The 18,898-nt window shown below is 39.0% G+C and overlaps 1 protein-coding gene across 1 annotated transcript in view; it reads right to left on the bottom strand.

Annotated features, from left to right (window-relative positions):
- LOC143886662 (uncharacterized) overlaps positions 1–18,148 on the bottom strand; it is a 29,340-nt gene extending 11,192 nt beyond the window's left edge. The window contains exons 1-3 of the mRNA XM_077390721.1: positions 17,930–18,148; positions 17,767–17,848; positions 5,359–5,469 (exon numbers count right to left, since the gene is read on the bottom strand). Of these exons, the coding sequence (XP_077246836.1) occupies positions 5,359–5,469; positions 17,767–17,848; positions 17,930–18,133 (397 nt within the window). The 5' untranslated portion in view covers positions 18,134–18,148. The remainder of the gene's footprint in view (positions 1–5,358; positions 5,470–17,766; positions 17,849–17,929) is intronic.
- Between the last annotated feature and the right edge of the window lie 750 nt (positions 18,149–18,898).

An 18,898-nucleotide genomic window follows, 5' to 3' on the forward strand; every position in this document is an offset into this window, starting at 1 on the left:
GTAGAAAAAGATAAATCTTTATCTAAACCACGAGCAAGGGGCGCACGAGCTCGATCAAGAGCGGAATCCTCGAATGCTTCTTGCATTCAACAAGGAATTATAAGAGATGGAAGACATGGAAGAAAGATTAGCAGTCTAATCTTCATTTTCCATAATCTTGGAATAAGGAGAAGAGCCAAGCTCTATCTCAAATTTCTCTCCAAGGAGAATCTCAACAAAAAAAATTTAATTCCAAAAACTAAAGAAAAATGACATGAAGGGGCTTTATATAGACTAGCCTAATATAAGGAATGCTTAAACTACCCTTAATGAAACTTAGATTCCCAAATTACCCCTAATGATCTAAATCTCTGGCACTGGTATTGCGTGGTGTGGGTGGAAGGGTAGGCCTAGGTGGTGCTGTGCGCTTTTGTGGTGCTAAACCTAAGTGCTCCCTGATCCTAGCCAAGGAACTGCTAATGTCAGTCAACGTATTGAAATGCCGGCCCAATGTGGCCTGTGTGTGCTGCTGCATGGCTCCCCTCGGCTGAGGTTGACCAGGTCCCTGACGTGGAGCATTGCCCCTGTTAGCCGTGTGTTAGATATGTGTGATTGGTGTTAGGACAACCCTATAAGTACTGGAATAGTAGAGACAACCGGTTATTCGACTCATGACTCGGTTTCTTAATTTTATGACTCGTGACTCGTGACTCGTAAGAGTTTTTGACAAGAACAGAAATTTAGTTGAAAAAAAATAAAATTATATATCAAAAGATGAATCATGTAAAATTTAACCCAATAGCACATAGATAAAGCACTACGCTAAAAATATAAATAACTATATGTTTGCACTTGCATGCACAAAAATAATTAAGTTCTGGTTGGAACTTAATCATGGGTGAAAACCCTTCCTTGTTTTAGATTTGTATCCGCCCATGATTTATGGTGTGGTTGAAAGGAGATTTGTAGTGGTTCAGGCCAAGAGCCCAAGATTGTCCAAGACTGGAGCCTCCCGCACATGGTTTGTTGAAGCTAAACTTTGACGGTTCTAGCATGGGGAACATCGGAAATTAGGGGAGTCTTGAGGGATGAATTTGGAGCTATGAAATGGGTTTTTGCAGGTCCCATTGAAGTCGTAGATGCTAATGAAGCTGAAGTGTGTGCTATCCCCCAAGGAATAAGGTATATTGAGAATAAAGATTTGAATAAGATAGTGGTAGAAGGAGACTCGTTCAATGTGATAAGGTGGCTTAGTGGTTCTCATTCATTCCCTTTGAGATTTGCCTCTTTTTTCGTTGACATCCTAGACAGGGAGGGGGATGCATCGATTTCAATCCATTATGTTATGTGGTCAGCTAATGATGTGGCGGACAGTTTAGCTAGAGATGGTGTCTCTAGGAGAGAGTTGAGCTATTTAACCCTGTTCCTCCTTGACCTTTGTAGTGGAGCTTGTTCTTGTCTTTCTTTTTTTGTCTCTTATTTGTGCAGACCTCCCCGGTCTCTTTTTCGCATTTAATGCAATTGCCTATCATTAAACAATAATAATAATTAAGTTCTAAGTTCCAACTTCCAAGTTTTCAATCATCAAAATAAGAAAGCCCAGGCCCAACGACTCGACTTGACTCGTAAGTCTTAGTTTTTCAACTCGACTCGCAGCGACTCATAAGAGTCTTCAACAGAGGCAAGTTGCCCATGCGACTCGACTTGAAAGTCCAGCGACTTGAATCGACTCGAGAGTTGACTCGTAAGAGTTTGACAACTATGCCCTATATGGTTAGGCAGAAGCCTACCTAAGACACCTTAGATGGTAGAAATGGCAACTGACTAACCCAGACAAATCCTACAATCTACACCTACTATCTGAAGATTCTGAACTCTACTACTATCTAAGACACACTAACAAAGGACAATGCCAATCTAAACCCTAAACAGAACCTATTGACCGCCGAGATGGCGTTTGAGTCCGGAAGCGACTAGGAATCCGAGCGTTGGGCTCTAATACCATAGGTGCAAACTCATGGGTAGGAGCTTGATGAATTAACCTCCAAGGTAAATAACACAAACCAATCTCAGTTGAAGATTAAGCGTTCAAGAAGCTAATGAAATTGTGTTAGGAAGTTTACTTTAATTTAACCCTTGAGACAATTCAACAATAAGCTTAAAAACATTGGAACCGGACTTCCAGAAGGCCATTCCACAACTAGACCTCCTTTCTTTGATGGGTCCAACTATGGACATTGGAAGACAAGGATGCGCATCTATCTTCTTTCGATAGATGTGGAGCTTTGGCATATTGTTAACAATGGATACACTTTGCCTTCCAAGCCATTTGAAGAATGGAATGTTGTTGAGAAAAGGCAAGCAAACTTGAATTACAAAGCTATTAATTCTTTATTTTGTGCCTTATGTCTCTTTTTTATTCCGCCCTTCTTGACGATGTTTGACCTGTTGCTAGGAATGACGGATTTTCTAGCAACGACCTTGTCAAAATTGGCAACACTTTTAAAGGCCTTTCTTTTGTGGCTTTTCTCTGTTTCTTCTTTGAGATTGGGAAGATATTCATACTTGAAACACCCATCCCAGAGGGCCATAAGCTCTACCTCCACCATGACGGTTTTGGTTGTTAGAGCTTTCTTCCTGGCCACTCGTACATGTAGTCGTCATCTCGTCAAATGGAGCATTCATAGCAAAAAAAAAAAACTCCCACATCTCTTGATCATTATCTCTTGTCCTACAGCAAAAGAACGCACCTCAACTTCCAATCATCCGAACCTAGGATCATCCATGCCTTGCTCTAATATCAAATGTTACGAACTCGATTTATAGCAGAATTGATCTTCTTAGAGGGAAAGATCAGCCTCTTGACCCACTTCGACGGAAGTGAGTCCTTGTGCAAAAACACAATTTCTCCTTCTTGTGTAAAAACACAATTACTGGGATAAATTTCTTCATTAATTTGAAAACGACTAGTTACATGTTATTTATAGAAAACCCACTTGACCATTTCATCTAAAACTCCTACCCATGTCAGTCTAGAAACCCTCTAACCCTTATCTCTAAAACTCCACATGCCAACACTACAAAGCAAATCCTAAAATCTAAACAATTTTATTTCACCCAAAGTGGGGCCACACTAAGGGGTCATGTCGTAGCTGATGTGTAACAAGTGGATGCTAGTAAATCACCCAGCCTTCCACCGTCCCTTTTCCTACCTTTTCTACTTCCTTTCTTTACTTCTTTCTCCCTCCTCAACATCCTTTTTCCCCCTTGTTGTTTCCCTGCAATTTCTAGAGTCATACGACTGTCGGACAAAACCGCGGGATATAGACCTTAGCCGATAGCCCCTTCTCCCTCTCCCCTTTGCTTCCTGCATCATCCTTCCTCATCTGAGATCGTTGGATCATTCTCCTGGCACTTGTAGTGCATCCAACAATCTACCTATGCTATTTTGTTTCTCCTTTCATCATTCGGTTGGAAACCTTGTTGGGTCAAACCTTCTCCGCTTTTCCCACTTCTCTCCTATCCTATCTTCTTTTTTTTGTTGAGGGACTGTTCGCTTGTTCGAGGAACTGAACCACTGATATATTTAGTCACTCACCACTTTTGGCTACAATATACATGACTAATCAGTGATCTAGTGGCCTGAGTTGTGCACGATTATCTCCTCATCATATTTTCCCTTCCTTGACTTTTCCCACTTCTCTCCTCTACACATCGGTAATGGCTGTTGTCTCCTTTGGCTTATCGGCTTCCCGGCTTCTCCACCACTTCTCTTGGGTTTTCTTCACGCGAGACTTCAGACCAATGTGTTTACCTTCAAGTGAGATATGACCCTCCCACTACAATTTCTTGCATTTTCAGACCCTATTTCACTACTTGCCTTTCAGCCAGCCACTTTGCATTTAATTTGCTATTGAGCATGTTTCCCCACAGTTAGATGGTTAGTTCGGGCCCAAGATTTGTCATTTTCTTTATTTTTATATTGTGATCAAACCCTACACTTCTTGTTGCCATATTTATATAGATCTTGCTATATTTTGGTGTGATCTTTTAGTGCAATGCAATCCTAACACTCTAAAACATTATTGGAACATCCTAAGAGTGAATCAAGCTTGTTTATGCCTCTCATCCTCTAGATTTAGGATTTGGATCATAGGCTCTCATTTGTACATCTTCTTCAAGATTGTAACCCTTGTGAAGGGATTTTTCTTTGTTCTTTCTTTCTTGATAAACCGTGTACTTGGGCGAGTGTTCGGAGAAGCGAAGCCCTCTCTTCGTGGTGAGGATTGCCACCAAGGTTAAAGCATTTGAACAACTCCTCAGAGGACCGGTCTAACCCAAATGATGTGTCTGAACCTCATGAGGAGCCGAGGCGGTACCACGATGGACCTTTGCCATAGTGCGAGCCTTAGAGGGATCTAGAGACTACGGGAACCGAGTCAATGTTGGGAATTTTATGGTCACCTCAACCCAGACAAATGACGAATTCCTTGAATGGCTAGATAGCATTGACCACTTCTTTGAATGTCCCATGGTGTATGGTGCAAGCTAAATCAGATAATGGCACCATTGCATAAGCGGTAAATATAGTTTGCATCATGGTGGGCATGGCACACGATATAATGCATGTGAAGCGCAATAGGTACAATATGCCATGCTTACGTATGACATGACTCAGCCAATAAATAAATTCGAATTGATGCATCAGACAACAGTAGGCAACAAGTGGCACTTATTGCCACCACCATCTAAGAGTGCTACAGGAAATCATTTTGTAGATCTATAAAAAAATCCTACAAATGAATGACTTTTGTCAATGCCAATGAGCACAACACGGTTTTCAGCATGTGGTTCCCTACAATATGTGTCTCTGGTCTTCTTTGTTCACTTTTTCCTTTTCCCTTTTCTCTTTTTTCCTTTTTGGGTTCTGTTTTGAAAAGAAAAAAAAAGATAGAAGATGCTATGACATATCATGGCAACGGCCGGTGGAAGGAAGAACACTATAATACACTATACTATTGCTTTATTCAAGGAATCGACTTGGTTCAATAGGGAGCCTCTTAAACAATTACCAACATCTAGGTAGACAATGTGTGTATCTTATCTATGTAGACAATATGTGTATCACATGAAGAAGCAAATTGTAGCAAGTTCCAAAAGAGGCTCTCAATTCCTTGAACAAGAGATAGATTAACTAGATGATGAAAAGAACAACAAAAGAAAAGAAAATAAATGTTTTCATAAATGAAAAAGTCAATCTGATCAAGAAGAATAAAAAGGCATGTAGCATATCCTCAGTCAAAGAACAAAAGCTATGATAGGATTAAATATTAAAAAGGGAATAAGACGTTAAAGAACAGCATAAGATGTTGACACCACCTTTTTCTTTAAGGACTTTCAGAACAGTCCATATAGGAGATGAAATCATCCAGTTTTTAATTCCAACAATCCTTGAATCCACAGTCTTCCAAGTTGAAGTGTCAAAGCGACCTACATTACAGAAAAGGCTCAATATAAATATCCTGATCACCACATATAAACAGTACTCAACTCAGCTAAGCCTTTGTCCCAAACTAGTTGGGGTCGGCTAATGAATCCTCTAGAAAATTTTCATGAAGAAGGTGAAAGGATCGGCTCAAATTGACTAAGTCTAATCCTGACACTAGTTGGGTTCATCTACATGGATCATTTTCTTCCATTCTCTCCTTTTACTCCATCAAGCCATTTCCACATATAAATAGTAACAAAGAAAAATCCACAATATAATGGGTATGTCAGGGTAAAGAAGCATCAGCACCTTTTACATGTAAGAGGGATGAGAGAAGGAAAGGAAGAAGGAAAAGAAAAAAAGAGAAGAGAATTTCATGTGAGTAGAATTTATTTATATAATCACACTTGTCAATAATTACATGTAGTGGCATTAGGACCATCCATGATGGACATGATGGACACTATCTGGATAACTTAAGAAAACAAGCTTTCTACTCACAAGAAATGCACCATAACGTAACGTCTATCTAACTTAAATTCTTGACACTCTCCCTCAAGCTGGTACATAGATATCATCCATGCCAAGCTTCGAACATATGTATGGCCAATGGCCTTATGAGACATGATGAATTGAACGAGATTTTGAGCTGCTCCCAAGCTTTGGTGATCCAGGATTGGATTTCTCTTGCTTTCCTTACACCCTTTCTTCTCTTCTTATCCCCCTTCTTCTCTCATCCTCCAATATTCTTTTATTTTTATTTGGCTCTTTAAACCCTACAACCTACGAACATCATTGCTTCCCAGTCCACCAGCAGAATCCATAAAACTCAACCCCTACACCTTTCTTTGGCTCTTTGAACCCTACAACCAAGGAACATCATTGCTTCCCAGTCCACCGGCAGAACCCATAAAACTAAACCCTTACACACTCCCCTTCCCCACAAACCTGCGACCTTCAACAGCTTCCCTAACCCCAGCCTTAAACCCTTTAAATAACCTATACCCTATGATGGCCAAGTGACCACCTTTCCCATCCTAGAACTGTATACGGACCCCTCCAACCTTGTGGAAGCCATGCATCCAGCCCTAGACCTTAAACTTTAGCACGAAACTAAAGTGCTACAATTCTGTTCCAGAATTATTTTACAGACATTAAAATTATCGCCAGCCCAGAAACCTAACCCTAGCACTTCAGTCCTATTCCCCTTGAAATTTAAACACTATTTAACATCAAGAACCCGTCCTACACCTTCCGGTTATTAACCTATCTTAACCTTAAACCCAATACTTTTTTTTTTTTTGAATGAAAACCTTAAACCCAATACATTTGTCTGACTCTTTTTTCTTTTGAATGGCACATTTGTCGAAACTTCTATTTACAGGCTTTGAACATAACCCTAAAAGATACATTTCAGGTTTACAATCAATTACAGATTTTTGTTAACAACTGTCCATTAAGTTCCATCCAGCGCTACTTTCAGACCTTGGTAACCTCTCTCCAACCTTACAATTACTCTGAAGTTGCTGCTCACCTATCATTCACCATAACGGGGCCTATTTCAAAAGTAAAACAAGGCCCTGCAAATTTCTCCGTGAACTTTCTCACCTTTAGACCCTCCCCACCAGTCCCCTATTTAACCAGAAACCATCTGATTCCCCTTTTCCTAAACCTATGAACTTATCTCTTTTTATTTTTGGTTCAATATAACAAGATTTATAGACTGTTATATCTATAACAGTTCTCTTTTGACCTTGAAACAGTCCTGTTTTAAACCAGTGACACCTGTCCTTATACCCATTATCACCCAACCTTGTCTAGGTTTCTTACTTAAAACCTATAGAGTGACCACAGCAGTTAGCTGTCCTACGTCAGTGTTTCCAAGGTTTTAAATTTTGGTTCCGATCATCACGAAAATGGAAGCAATTCGGTTTCGGTGGAAATCCTGTAAAATAACAGAACGCATGGAAACATGTGCAAATGATGAAAGTTTTTAATCTTTAAAAAAATTGTGCAAATAATGAAATTTTAAGATGAAACTTTGGGAACTAGAATAAGCACAAATACAAACTTAGAAACCATCACATGTTTTTTTTTTTTAATGGAACTTATAATCCATCACATAAGCAACAATAACCAACAAAACCATCCATAATGGCTTAATCACATCGAACACCTAGTGGCATGTGTTGTCACACATTTCTAGAACAATAAAGTCAATCAACTCAACTCAACTCAACTCAACTAAGCCTTTGTCCCAAACTAGTTGGGGTCGGCTAATGAATCCTTTAGAAAATTTCATGAAGAAGGTGAAAGGATCTACCCGGCTCAAAATGGCTAAGCATACTCCTGACACTAGTTGGGTTCGTCTACATGGATCATTTTCTTCCATTCTATCCTATCCAAGGTCATGTTCCCTGTTATGTTCCTAGCCCTCAAGTCTTTCCTCATTGTTTCCACCCAAGTTGTTTTCGGTCTGCGCCTACGTCTTTTTACTCCATCAACTTGGCACGAGTCACTTCTTCTCACTGGAACATCCAAAGGCCTACATTGTATATGCCCAAACCATCTTAAGCGGTGCTCTCTCATTTTCTCCTCAATTGGTGCCACCCCCACCTTTTTACAAATGTCTTCAATTCGATCTAACCTTGTGTGGCCCAACATTCTGAGCCGTACAGCATGGTTGGCCTCACAGCTGTCGTGTAAAACTTTCCCTTCAACTTAATAGGGATTTTACGATTGCACAGAACTCCTAAGGCAAGCTTCCACTTCAACTAACCTGCTCTCTTATTATGTGGTTAGCATCCCCTTCAATCTCTCCTTATGTAGAATTGAACCAAGATAAAGAAATATATCCCTCTTAGGTACCTCTTGTCCAGTCATATTTACTACATCCTCGTCCCGCCTCCTTACATTACTAAAGTTGCACTCCATATGCTCTATCTTAGTCCTACTCAGTCTGAAACATTTGGATTCCAAAGTAGTTCTCCATAACTCTAACTTAGCATTTACTCCTGCTTTGGTTTCATCAATTTATACTATGTCATCTGCAAATAACATACACCACGGCACCTCATCCTGGATGCCTTCTGCAAGTTCATCCATAACTAGCGTAAAAAGATAAGGGCTTAGAGCTGATCCTTGGTGCACTCCTCTTGTAATTGGAAACTCACTAAGCGTGCCATCCATGGTTCTAACATTAGTTACTGCTCCATCGTACATATCCTTAATCACATCAACATATTTAGTAGGCACTTTTTTCCTTTCAAGAACCCACCACATAACACTCATGGGAACCCTATCATACGCTTTCTCCAACTCAATGAAAACCATATGAAGGTCCTTTTTATTTTCTCTAAATCTCTCCATTAACCGCCTAATCAAGAAGATAGCTTCCATAGTCGATCGTCCGGGCATGAAGCCAAATTGATTCTCTGACACGTCTTTTCTTAGTCTATGCTCAATTACCCTCTCCGAAAGCGTCATGGTGTGACTCATTAGCTTAATTCCCCGATAATTGGTGCAACTCTAAATATCTCCTTTATTCTTATAAATAGGTACTAATGTACTCTTTCTCCACACATCAAGCATCTTCTTAGTCTTCAAAATATTGTTAAATAATCTAGTTAACCAAACCAAACCCACATCACCCAAGCATCTCCAAGTCTCAACAGGTCCCCTAGCCTTACCTAATTTCATATTTTTCATAACTACTCTTACCTCTGATGTTCAAAAGCGTCATCAAGTTCTCCCAAATTCACTACAGGTTCTCCATTAAACAACTTATCGAAGTAACTTCTCCACCTCTCTTTAACCTCGTTTTCTTTTACTAACAATCTTTGATTCTTATCTTTGATGCATTTTATATGATTCAAGTCCATGCTCTTCCTTTCTCTCATCTTAGCAAGCTTGTAAACATCTTTTCCACCCTCTTTTGTCCCTAAGCTGTGGTACAAATCCTCATATGAATAATTTAAAAATCTAAAAAATTGGTCAAAATCCCTAAAATTTCGCACGAAATTTCGACCGAAACTTCAAATTTCGCATCAAACGTTGTAAGAGAAAAGATAGAGATGTTAGGCATACGAGGACTAGGTGGTGGGATCTGAAAGGGGAAAAACTAAAGATCTTTAAGGATAGACTGCTTAAAGAAGGACCTTGGAGTCTTGACGAGGGGACTAATATTATGTGGAATGGGACGTTTAGTTATATCAGAAAAGTGGCTAGAGAGGTACTTGGGGAATCTAGAGGAAGTAGGCCGCTGTCTAAAGATACGTGGTGGTGGAATGAGGAGGTCCAAAAGGCGATTAGGTCTAAAAGGAAGTGTTATAAATGTTTGCATAACTGTAGAAATGAGGAGAACATTGAGAAGTATAAATTGGCTAGAAAAGAAGCTAAGAAGGCAGTAACGGAAGCTAGAGGCAATTCATATGCCTCTAGCTTCTCCTGGGTAGAACTTTACAATCTTTACACACAGCTCTGTCCTCTCTCCTAGTGAGGATAAAATCTATCTGGCTACAATTGGTGCCACAGTTAAAGGATATCAAGTGTAAATCTCTTTTCTTAAAAAAAAGAGTATTTGTTAACATCAAATCATATGCCACTGCAAACCCCAAAATATCTTCTCCTGCCTCATTCCTATTGCCAAAACCCAGTCCTCCATGAACCCTCTCAAAACCTCCACTAGTTCTTCCAACATGTCCATTTAAATCTCCTCCTATAAATAACTTCTCTCCATGTGGTATTCCTAAAACAATAAAGTCAATAAAGAAGTAAAATGTAAAGATGTATAAGACAGACAATAACAAGTTCCCCTCTAAGGACCCAAACTCTAAGTCAATACCACATAGAGTTACGAGGTATCGGTGGTCTCATACTGATCTAACATCTCATGCATAAGATACAATTACTTTGCTCTTCAGTTTTATGGTGTTGCCTACCAAATATCATTCTCTGCATTAGTGGAATGAAATGAAATATAAATAATCTTTCCATTTTTTTGCCGTTCCAATCGTTTCAGCCGAATTTTGAGAATTTCGATCGAATTTTCGTGGAAATAATGACATAAAAGAAAATCATGCAAATTTCATTTGGGGGAAATTTCGAGGAAATTTAAAACCACAAGTGCTTCCAATTGGCTGCATGCAAGTGGCTTTTTAAATATATTCGCTAACTTATCTTTCAACTTCACACATGAAGCAGATATCAAATTACTAGGAATCTTTTCATGAACAAAATGTTAGTCTACTTCAATGTATTTCAGTAACCTTCTCACAGTTGTTCCATATCAACTACATTGACTAAGATATTGTCTGAGCCATTGCATGATACACTACTGCACTGGATCATAACAACCACATTTTGCTTCTTGTTGCACCAAGTAACTAGATTACCCCAAAAGAAAGTAGAATAACCGATTGTGGATCGTCTGCTTGAGCCAATGAATATCTGGGACTTTCTTTCAGTTATTTTTCAGAGTTCTCATGGTCTAAAAGAAAAGGTGATCCTATGTCTCACTTTCTATTTACTATTGTGGGGAAGGCTATTAGCAGGACGTTGGAGGAGGCTGAAAAGCAGCCTAGTTTTAAGGGGTTTTCTTTTTGGAGATTGGAACATTTCCCATCTGCAGTCTGCTGACGATACTGTTATTTTCTACAAAGTCTGACGAGAACAGATCCATAAGTTGCCTATTATCCTAAGGTGATTTGAGGTGGTCGCTGGACAACACAGCATTCTCGTTCAAATATAGGCCATCCGTACTTCTGATGGTTACCACTTAGGTCTACGTTGCCAAGATATTGTTCTATGGAAGTGGGAGGGATGCTTTTTAGAAGTTCGGCACGACTTTTTTTGTAGGGGATGGATTGACCTTTCTAGTGCATATTCTGTCATACCGGCATGGCCCTCTAGCTAGAAATTTAATTTTAGGAAGAGCTCTATGGACAAATGCAATGTGGACCCGCCCGATATTTGGATGCAGTGCCACCAACCTTCCTATGCAGCAGTAACGGCTGTCGTTGGTTTCTCGCATCCCATCATAATCTTTATGGAATACTATCATCAAGTAGATGGAGCAAAATTTGGTAGGATGGCAGTTCTTTTCTTTGAAATGGTAGGATGGCAGTTCTATCTTTTGGTGGTCAGATTACCCTTATAAAGGCTACCCTATCCACCATTCTTACATACTTTGTGTCTCTCTTTAAAATCTTTTTGGGGTGGCAAAGAAGATAGAGAAATTAAAGTGTGATTTTCTTTGGGAAGTGAGAGACACAAAAAAAAAAAAAAAGAATTAAGCATTTGGTGAAAGGGGATAAGGTGTGCCTACCTAATAAGGGTGGTGGATTTGGCATGGGTAACTTGGTGGCTAGGAATAAGGCTCTTTTTACGTAAATGGTTGTAGCATTTTGGAGAGAAGCGTGAAGTGCTTTGCAGAAAAGTCATTGTGGATAAATATGGAGAGGGAAAGAATGGATGGGATATTGGTCAGTTAGGAAGGGTCGTTGGGGTCGAGGCTCGGGTGCTTGGAAGTCCATTTGTCCTATTAGGGAAGAGGACACCCCAATGGATTAGGCAAAGGATAAGGGAGGCAAGGTGAGATTTGGCATAATTTATGGCTATATGAGTATTCATTGTCCCAAGATTTTCTGAGCTTTTTTAAGATTGTAAGAGATAAAAATGCTAAAACTGTCGTGTGAGCGGGTCGGGGTAGGTGTTTTCTTAGAAACAATAAGGACCCAGAGTTTGATTTTCTAGTTAGCTTGCTTTGTATGCTTGAGGATTGTTCCAGTTCTAATGTATTACTTTTTTTTTTGGGTAAGTAAGCAGGGGTTAGGCAGACCCCGACCAGATATATAACGAAAAAGATAGGAATGCAATCAAGAGAAGAGGCAACAAAGGCCAGCGACGGCTAAACGCCCAAAACAACTAAATAGAGAAAATTACATTCAAACACTGAAAGCTATAAACGAACGTAGATTTTCCCATCTCGGTCCGAGGAGATCTGCTCGAGAAGCAGAGGGGGGCTCATGAAGGGAGGGATATTGGAGCCTTTGATGGTGCATTCTCTTTTGGATAGAATATCGGCGGCCATGTTGGCCTCCCTCCAAACATGAGAGATCCTCTAAGATTGGAACCTTCCAAGAAGCCTTTTGATTTGTGTGATCAGCTGAAGTTGTCTCCAAGGAGGATTTGCTTTTCAGTTAATGATCTCTGCAGCATATTTGGAGTCAGTTTCACACCAGATTTGGGTCATGTTAAGAGATGTGGCAAGCTGAATGCCTTTTTGGATCGCCATAAGTTTGAGGACATAAATTTCAGCTTTGTCTGAGTTCTCAGAGAATAGTGCCATAGCCATTCCATCACTATCCCGAATGATTCCTCCCAGACCTCCCCCATTACTATCTAAAGACGCATCAGAGTTTATCTTTATCTCTCCGAAATTCGGCTTCTCTCATGTGCAAGTCTTCAGCTCTGAATTTTTTCCCCGAAATTTATGCTTAAAATTCTCTACCACCAGCTGATTTGCATTGGAGATAAGAGTCATCAAGGTTCAAAAAGTTCAGCTTGGTTCGAATATCCAGTAGAATGTCTATGAGTAGCAACTGCTTATGGCGAGCTTTGCTCTCAAAAACTCTGGTATTTCTTTTTATCCAAATCCGGTGAATCGAGGATGTGAAGGCGATTCTTAAAGCAATTGCCGACTGACCCTTTCCTTTCCAGTTTGATCGAATCCATTCTTCCTCTTCATGTAGATTTCTCAACGGTTTTCTCCTGGCTCCCACCCTCCACAATATAGGTCTCCAAATTCAAGCAGAATAGCAACACCTGAAGAATAGATGGTTAATGGATTCCATGTCAGATTTGCAGAGGGGACATCTGAGATCAATATTATGGATGAATTTCGAAGCAATGTTTTTCGTGTTCAATTTATTCAGCAAAGCCTTCCATGTAGTGAGAGAGTGATTTGGCGTGTGTCCCCTGAACCAAACAGAAGAGTCCCATTGAACTTTTAGAGAAGTCTGTCTTAGCACATTCCATGCACTTCTGATAGAGAAGACCCCATCGGTCTCAGGTTTCCAAATGGGGATCGACCTTTCCTCATTGTTCCAAATAGCTTCATTTAATGCATTACTTGAGTGTGGTCTGCAGAGTGTGGGCCCTGTTCCTAGCAATGTACCCATAGTTAGCTCCTTTTTGCAACCGCCTTGTATACCTTCTCATTTTCATGGAGTAAAGGTATGATTGCCCTCTATTTCACGAAAATTCAACTTTTTTGTTGGATGGTCGAGTTCAAGAAGATCAGCATGAGATATAAAAAAAAAAAGGTGCAAATTCCAGTTGGCTAAGTAATGCATCATGTGTGTGAAGGAGGAATCAATCGACCATTAGTTCATTCATTGCTTGGGAGATTCTTACATTTGACAGCACATTCTTGAGTGGTTTGGCTTTAAGTGGGTTCAAAAAACATCGCTTGTTGGTCTTATTGAGAGTTGGTGGATCAACCGCCTTGGGGGCTTGATTCTTTGGGAGATGGTTCCTTTTGTTCTATTATGGGAAAAATTGGGGGATAAGTGTGCCTCCTTCAGCCAAGGTTTTTGGTTTTTGTTTCAATTTCGACCACAAAAATAGAAACATTTCTTTTTCAATTGGAATTTTCATTAAAAATCCTATAAAATCACAAAAAAAATGTATGAAAACGTATGCAAAAACTTCAGAAAAAATGCTAGAATAAGCTCAAATACATACTTAGAAGCCACCACATAAGCAAGAGAGACCTCATAGTGGTTTGACAACATCAAACATCTAATGACACGCGTTGTCTTGCATGTCTAATAATTCAACATATACCATGGTTCACATGTAATTCATATACATATTTATACATAATACATGCGCCACATTTCACATGCAATTCATTAACTATAAGTATGTAAAATATACTGATATGGCATGCCCACTAATACACTTACAGTTTTGGTTTCAGTATGCGTTTCAGTTTTGGTATGCGTTTTGGTGGGGATGGAAATGAACAAAATTTGATTGTTTCGTGTCGATTAGGTGGAAATTGGGCACCAAGTACCAAGGAATTTTGGGGAGCCTCGGTAAGATATTATTGTGAGGAATTGGCATGAGATTTTGAGTGATAGGATTGCTAAGACGAAACATAAGGCCATTTGAAAACCTCCTGATCTCAACTCCACCAAACTTAATTTAGATGGTTGCTCTCTCAGCAACCACGGCTCAACCAACATTGGTGGAGTTATTAAGGAGGATAGAGATAATATCCTATTGTCTTTTTTCGGTCCAATTGGCCATTCAAGTTCATCGGGGGGGGGGGAAGCTACGGCCCTTCATTTTGGATTACCATCTTCCTTAAGTCTTATGAGAGGGAGGCAAGAGTTTGAAGGTGACTCGTCAAGTGTGATTTCATTAGCCCAAAGAGTCAACCTAGGGCCATGGAGATTCGCTAGAAATATTGATGTGATTATTAAGATGTGTAGGGGGAGAGAGCTCAGTTTCGTTCACATTCCAAGGAATGCTAATGATCTTGCTAGAAAGCAAGGTATGAAATTTTGATTTTCGTTTCTATTTCGATCATCAAGGGGGAAACGGTTCGATTTCAATTGGAAATTTCAGAGAAATCTGGTAAAATTAAGGAGACGCATGGAAACATATGCAGATGATAGTAGATGAAACTTTAGAAAATGCTAGAATAAGCACAAATAGACACATAGAAACCATCTCACAAGTAACATAGCCATCCATAATAATTTAACAACATCAAACACCTAGGTAGTGATAATTCAGTCCATGCCACATTTTACATGTAATTCATGTAAATATTATACAAAAACTATATATACTACATTTCACATGCAGTTCATATAAATATAATTGTGCAATACATTGATATAATATATCACTAATATACTTGTGGTTTTGGTATTGGCAGGCGTATCGGTTTCAGTATGTGTTTCGTTGGGAATTAAAAAAGAAACATTTCAGTCGTTTCGTGTCAGTTTCGGTGAAAAAATTAAAACCATGCTGATAAGTTGGAAAAGCCAGGTTTTTGTAGGTATCAAATGCATATTGGGCCTCCTCTCTTGCCCAATTATATCATGTCACAATTTAATTTTATTATGGAAACTCTCTGCAAAGCAGAGGTAAGGCTGCGTACATCTAGCCCTCCCCAAACCCCGCAATGGCGGAAGCCTCGTGCACTGGGCCGTGCTATGGCCACTCAGCTTGAGGACAATCTCTCAAAGGCGCATAAAGACCCGTTTTTATTTTCTTTGTTGATTCCAAATTTTTTTCTGTTCTTAATAAAGTATTATACTTCTGCAAAAACAAATTATACCATTAATTCTTATAAAAGAAAACTTCTTAGATCTTATAAAAGAGCCCGCTATCTGCCACATTTGAATCTCGATCCTTGAATGCTTAGAAGCCACGAGGATGCCCACCCCACACTTTCAAAATGGTTCCATATCACAATTCCTACAAGGATCGGGCCAATATTACCCAAAAAACTTCAACCAAAATAAATCTTAACAGCAGCAACGGGAAGCACTTTCATCTAGCCCGGATTCTATCTCTTTTATTATTATGTTCTATGATTTCATTGCACTTTCTATATAATTGGAACCCTCTCACATCCTTAAACTCATTCCTAGTAAATGCAATGAATAATGATAACTTTAATCTTTTCCGCAATCTTCTGTGAAGGATTTTCTATTCGTGAAGATAAGGCTATTGCTCTTCTTTAATCTAATCAAACAACTGCATGAAAAGTAATTTTTCCAAATGATATGCCCCTCGGAATAAAAGTGTCACAACCATCAACCACCACCAGCACCACTCTAAGGAACACGCAACTCACCTTAAAAATCAGAAAACAGCAATGGAATCCATGATATCGTATTATGGCAATGAATAAATAATGCACTGCCTCTTCCACGATTTATGCTATGCATGAAGCAACCATCTAGTTGTGAAAATTTATTTATCATAAATGAAAATTAAAAAGACCCAAAAAGAGGACGGGGGAATTTCCAATACACCAGCCAGACATTTTCCTTCAAATAGACATGGGAAATTAATCCAACCTCAAAATTTTGGAGAGGATGTCCATTTTCAAAACGTAGGACTTCATAAGTCATAATTATCAATTGTACTCAATTAATTGTTAAACCATCAAATCAAGACCTATACTTTCACCAAACAATCTATATTGGGTAGTGAGAGAGTCAAATTGTCTGCTACCAATCTTTTAACTGCCTCATCCTTAGGTTGTTAGATCAATTCTTCGTAGAATTTGGCAATTACAGTGTAGAATCATGTATCTCAACTCCTAATAGCAAACTCGGGAGCAAACATATCCCCAATATCTTGTTGTTTATAATGAGTTCTAGGAGTGCAAGATTCATAAGATTGGCAACAACATGTATGTGTGTGCGCGCGCGCGCGTGCTCATGCATAAAATTCTTAATATAGGGGTTGAGCCTCTAGCTCAATTGGTAAAGACTGTGTTCTTCGGCCCTGAGGTCGGAGGTTCAATCCCAACTTTTGTTTTGACCAACAACCTATAAAAAAAAAATCTTAACAGAATATACATTAGGAACAAATATTTACACCACCTTGTTTGATATTTGAAAAATCTTTCTCTTTATTAAAAAAATGCTCTAATAGGCTATTACAGTTCCCAGCAAACTATCAACAGTCGAGTAAAGAAGTACATAAAAAAAAGTGGGTGCATATTAAAGGATGATAGAGTAAACACAAAACTTATGATACATATCAAATAGATTTATAATCATAACAGCATTGATGACAAAAATAATAAAAATAAATACACGTATAAGCAATACTGTAACATAATTAAAAAATTTAATGTGACTGGGCTACTCTCAAATTGCTGAACATGAATTCCCTGTCTCATTCTTGAGTACATCTCATTGATTGTCACATTAAAAAATAATAATAATAAATAAAAGAAAAACAAAAATTTGACAAAGGGAGCAGTATTAACACCCTCTTTGTTTTTGAATTGTACACCCTTTATTTTATAAGTCTCTGCATTAGTTATCACAATACCAGTGAGCTGATGGAGCAAATGAATGTGTCTAACTCTAAAATTAACAAATGGGTACTTATAAGGAACATAACAAAGGGGTAAAAATTAAAATATCAGCCCTCTAACAATCTAAGATTATCGCCTTTTTGGAAGAGGAGCAAAAAAAAAGAGATAACAATAGGAAGTGAAAAAAAAATATACATTTTTCCACGAATTCAAAACCTACCAATAGACGAAGCAGAATCCGAAACGATCGCTCCATGAAGAGAAACGCTCTCTGTTTCCCCAGCAAATGTATGCTTTAATCTCTGAGAAAAGATAAAATAAAATAAAATAGAGCGAATGAAAGTTAGAAAAAAAAAAAGAGAGAGAGAAGAGAGAGAGAGGACCTGTAAATCGAAGATTAGGGTTTGGAGGAAAGAGAAAGGGGACTTCGAGTGGAGTAGAATATTTCTGTGAGAAATCGCCATTAAAGGATGAGACAAAGGTCTCAAGGTACAGAAGAGGGTTCCATTGCAAATGCCTGAAAATTCTGCACTTCTTTTCTCAAATTTATGAAGGAGGGAATGAGAGCGAAGAAAAAAATGGGGCATCGAGGGAGGCCCGAATTTGATTTAGAGTCCGCTATTTGGGCTCCCCGATTGGACATCCGTGTGTAATCAAGACCGTTGATCCGTGTGAAAAAAATCAACGATTCACGTTATCTTACGTGAGGCGGGATAAATTGAGGGGCTAGGATCATCTGATGAAGGTGGGGTCTACATAAATGGGACCAATTTGTGTTTCATTTTTTGGAACATGTGGGATGTTGGGGCCCTAAAGTAATCCATGGCCCATGGCATATGATAAGAACCGAGGTCTAATATGATTGATATAGGTTTGAGAAATCCAAAAGCCAATATCTTCTTACTTAATTACTAAAATTTTGTACAGTATTCTAGTGGATGTGCAGCTAATTAGAGATTTTCTCACAATTTTCACATGTAATCGCACTTCTCTTCATGACTGGTTGACTCTAAATTTAATACATTGGGCGGTGATAAATCGACTCCCGAATATCTTAAATTGGTCTGTGTCTTTCTCCTCTGGGGGTCGATTTAAGATATATGGGGGTCGATTTATCAATCCCCGATATATTTTGTTTATGTTTGCTCAATGAGAGAATCCTTTGATACTTTCAATGAGTCACGAGAATTGAGACGCCGACAACTAGGATGTTCGACTGAGCTGGTCGTATTTTGAGTGGCATAGTGTTGCCCAGAAGATGTGAAAAAATCCAGTGTCACTTGTTAAGGGTAGAATCCGACGACCAATAGGACCCGAACACATGGCGCCAAGGTTCAAATCTGATCAGCGGC

The sequence above is a fragment of the Tasmannia lanceolata genome, unplaced genomic scaffold (assembly GCF_043159265.1).
Source record: "Tasmannia lanceolata isolate RefF3 unplaced genomic scaffold, GAP_Taslan_0.1 ptg000011l, whole genome shotgun sequence".
NCBI classification, from domain to species: Eukaryota; Viridiplantae; Streptophyta; class Magnoliopsida; order Canellales; family Winteraceae; genus Tasmannia; species Tasmannia lanceolata.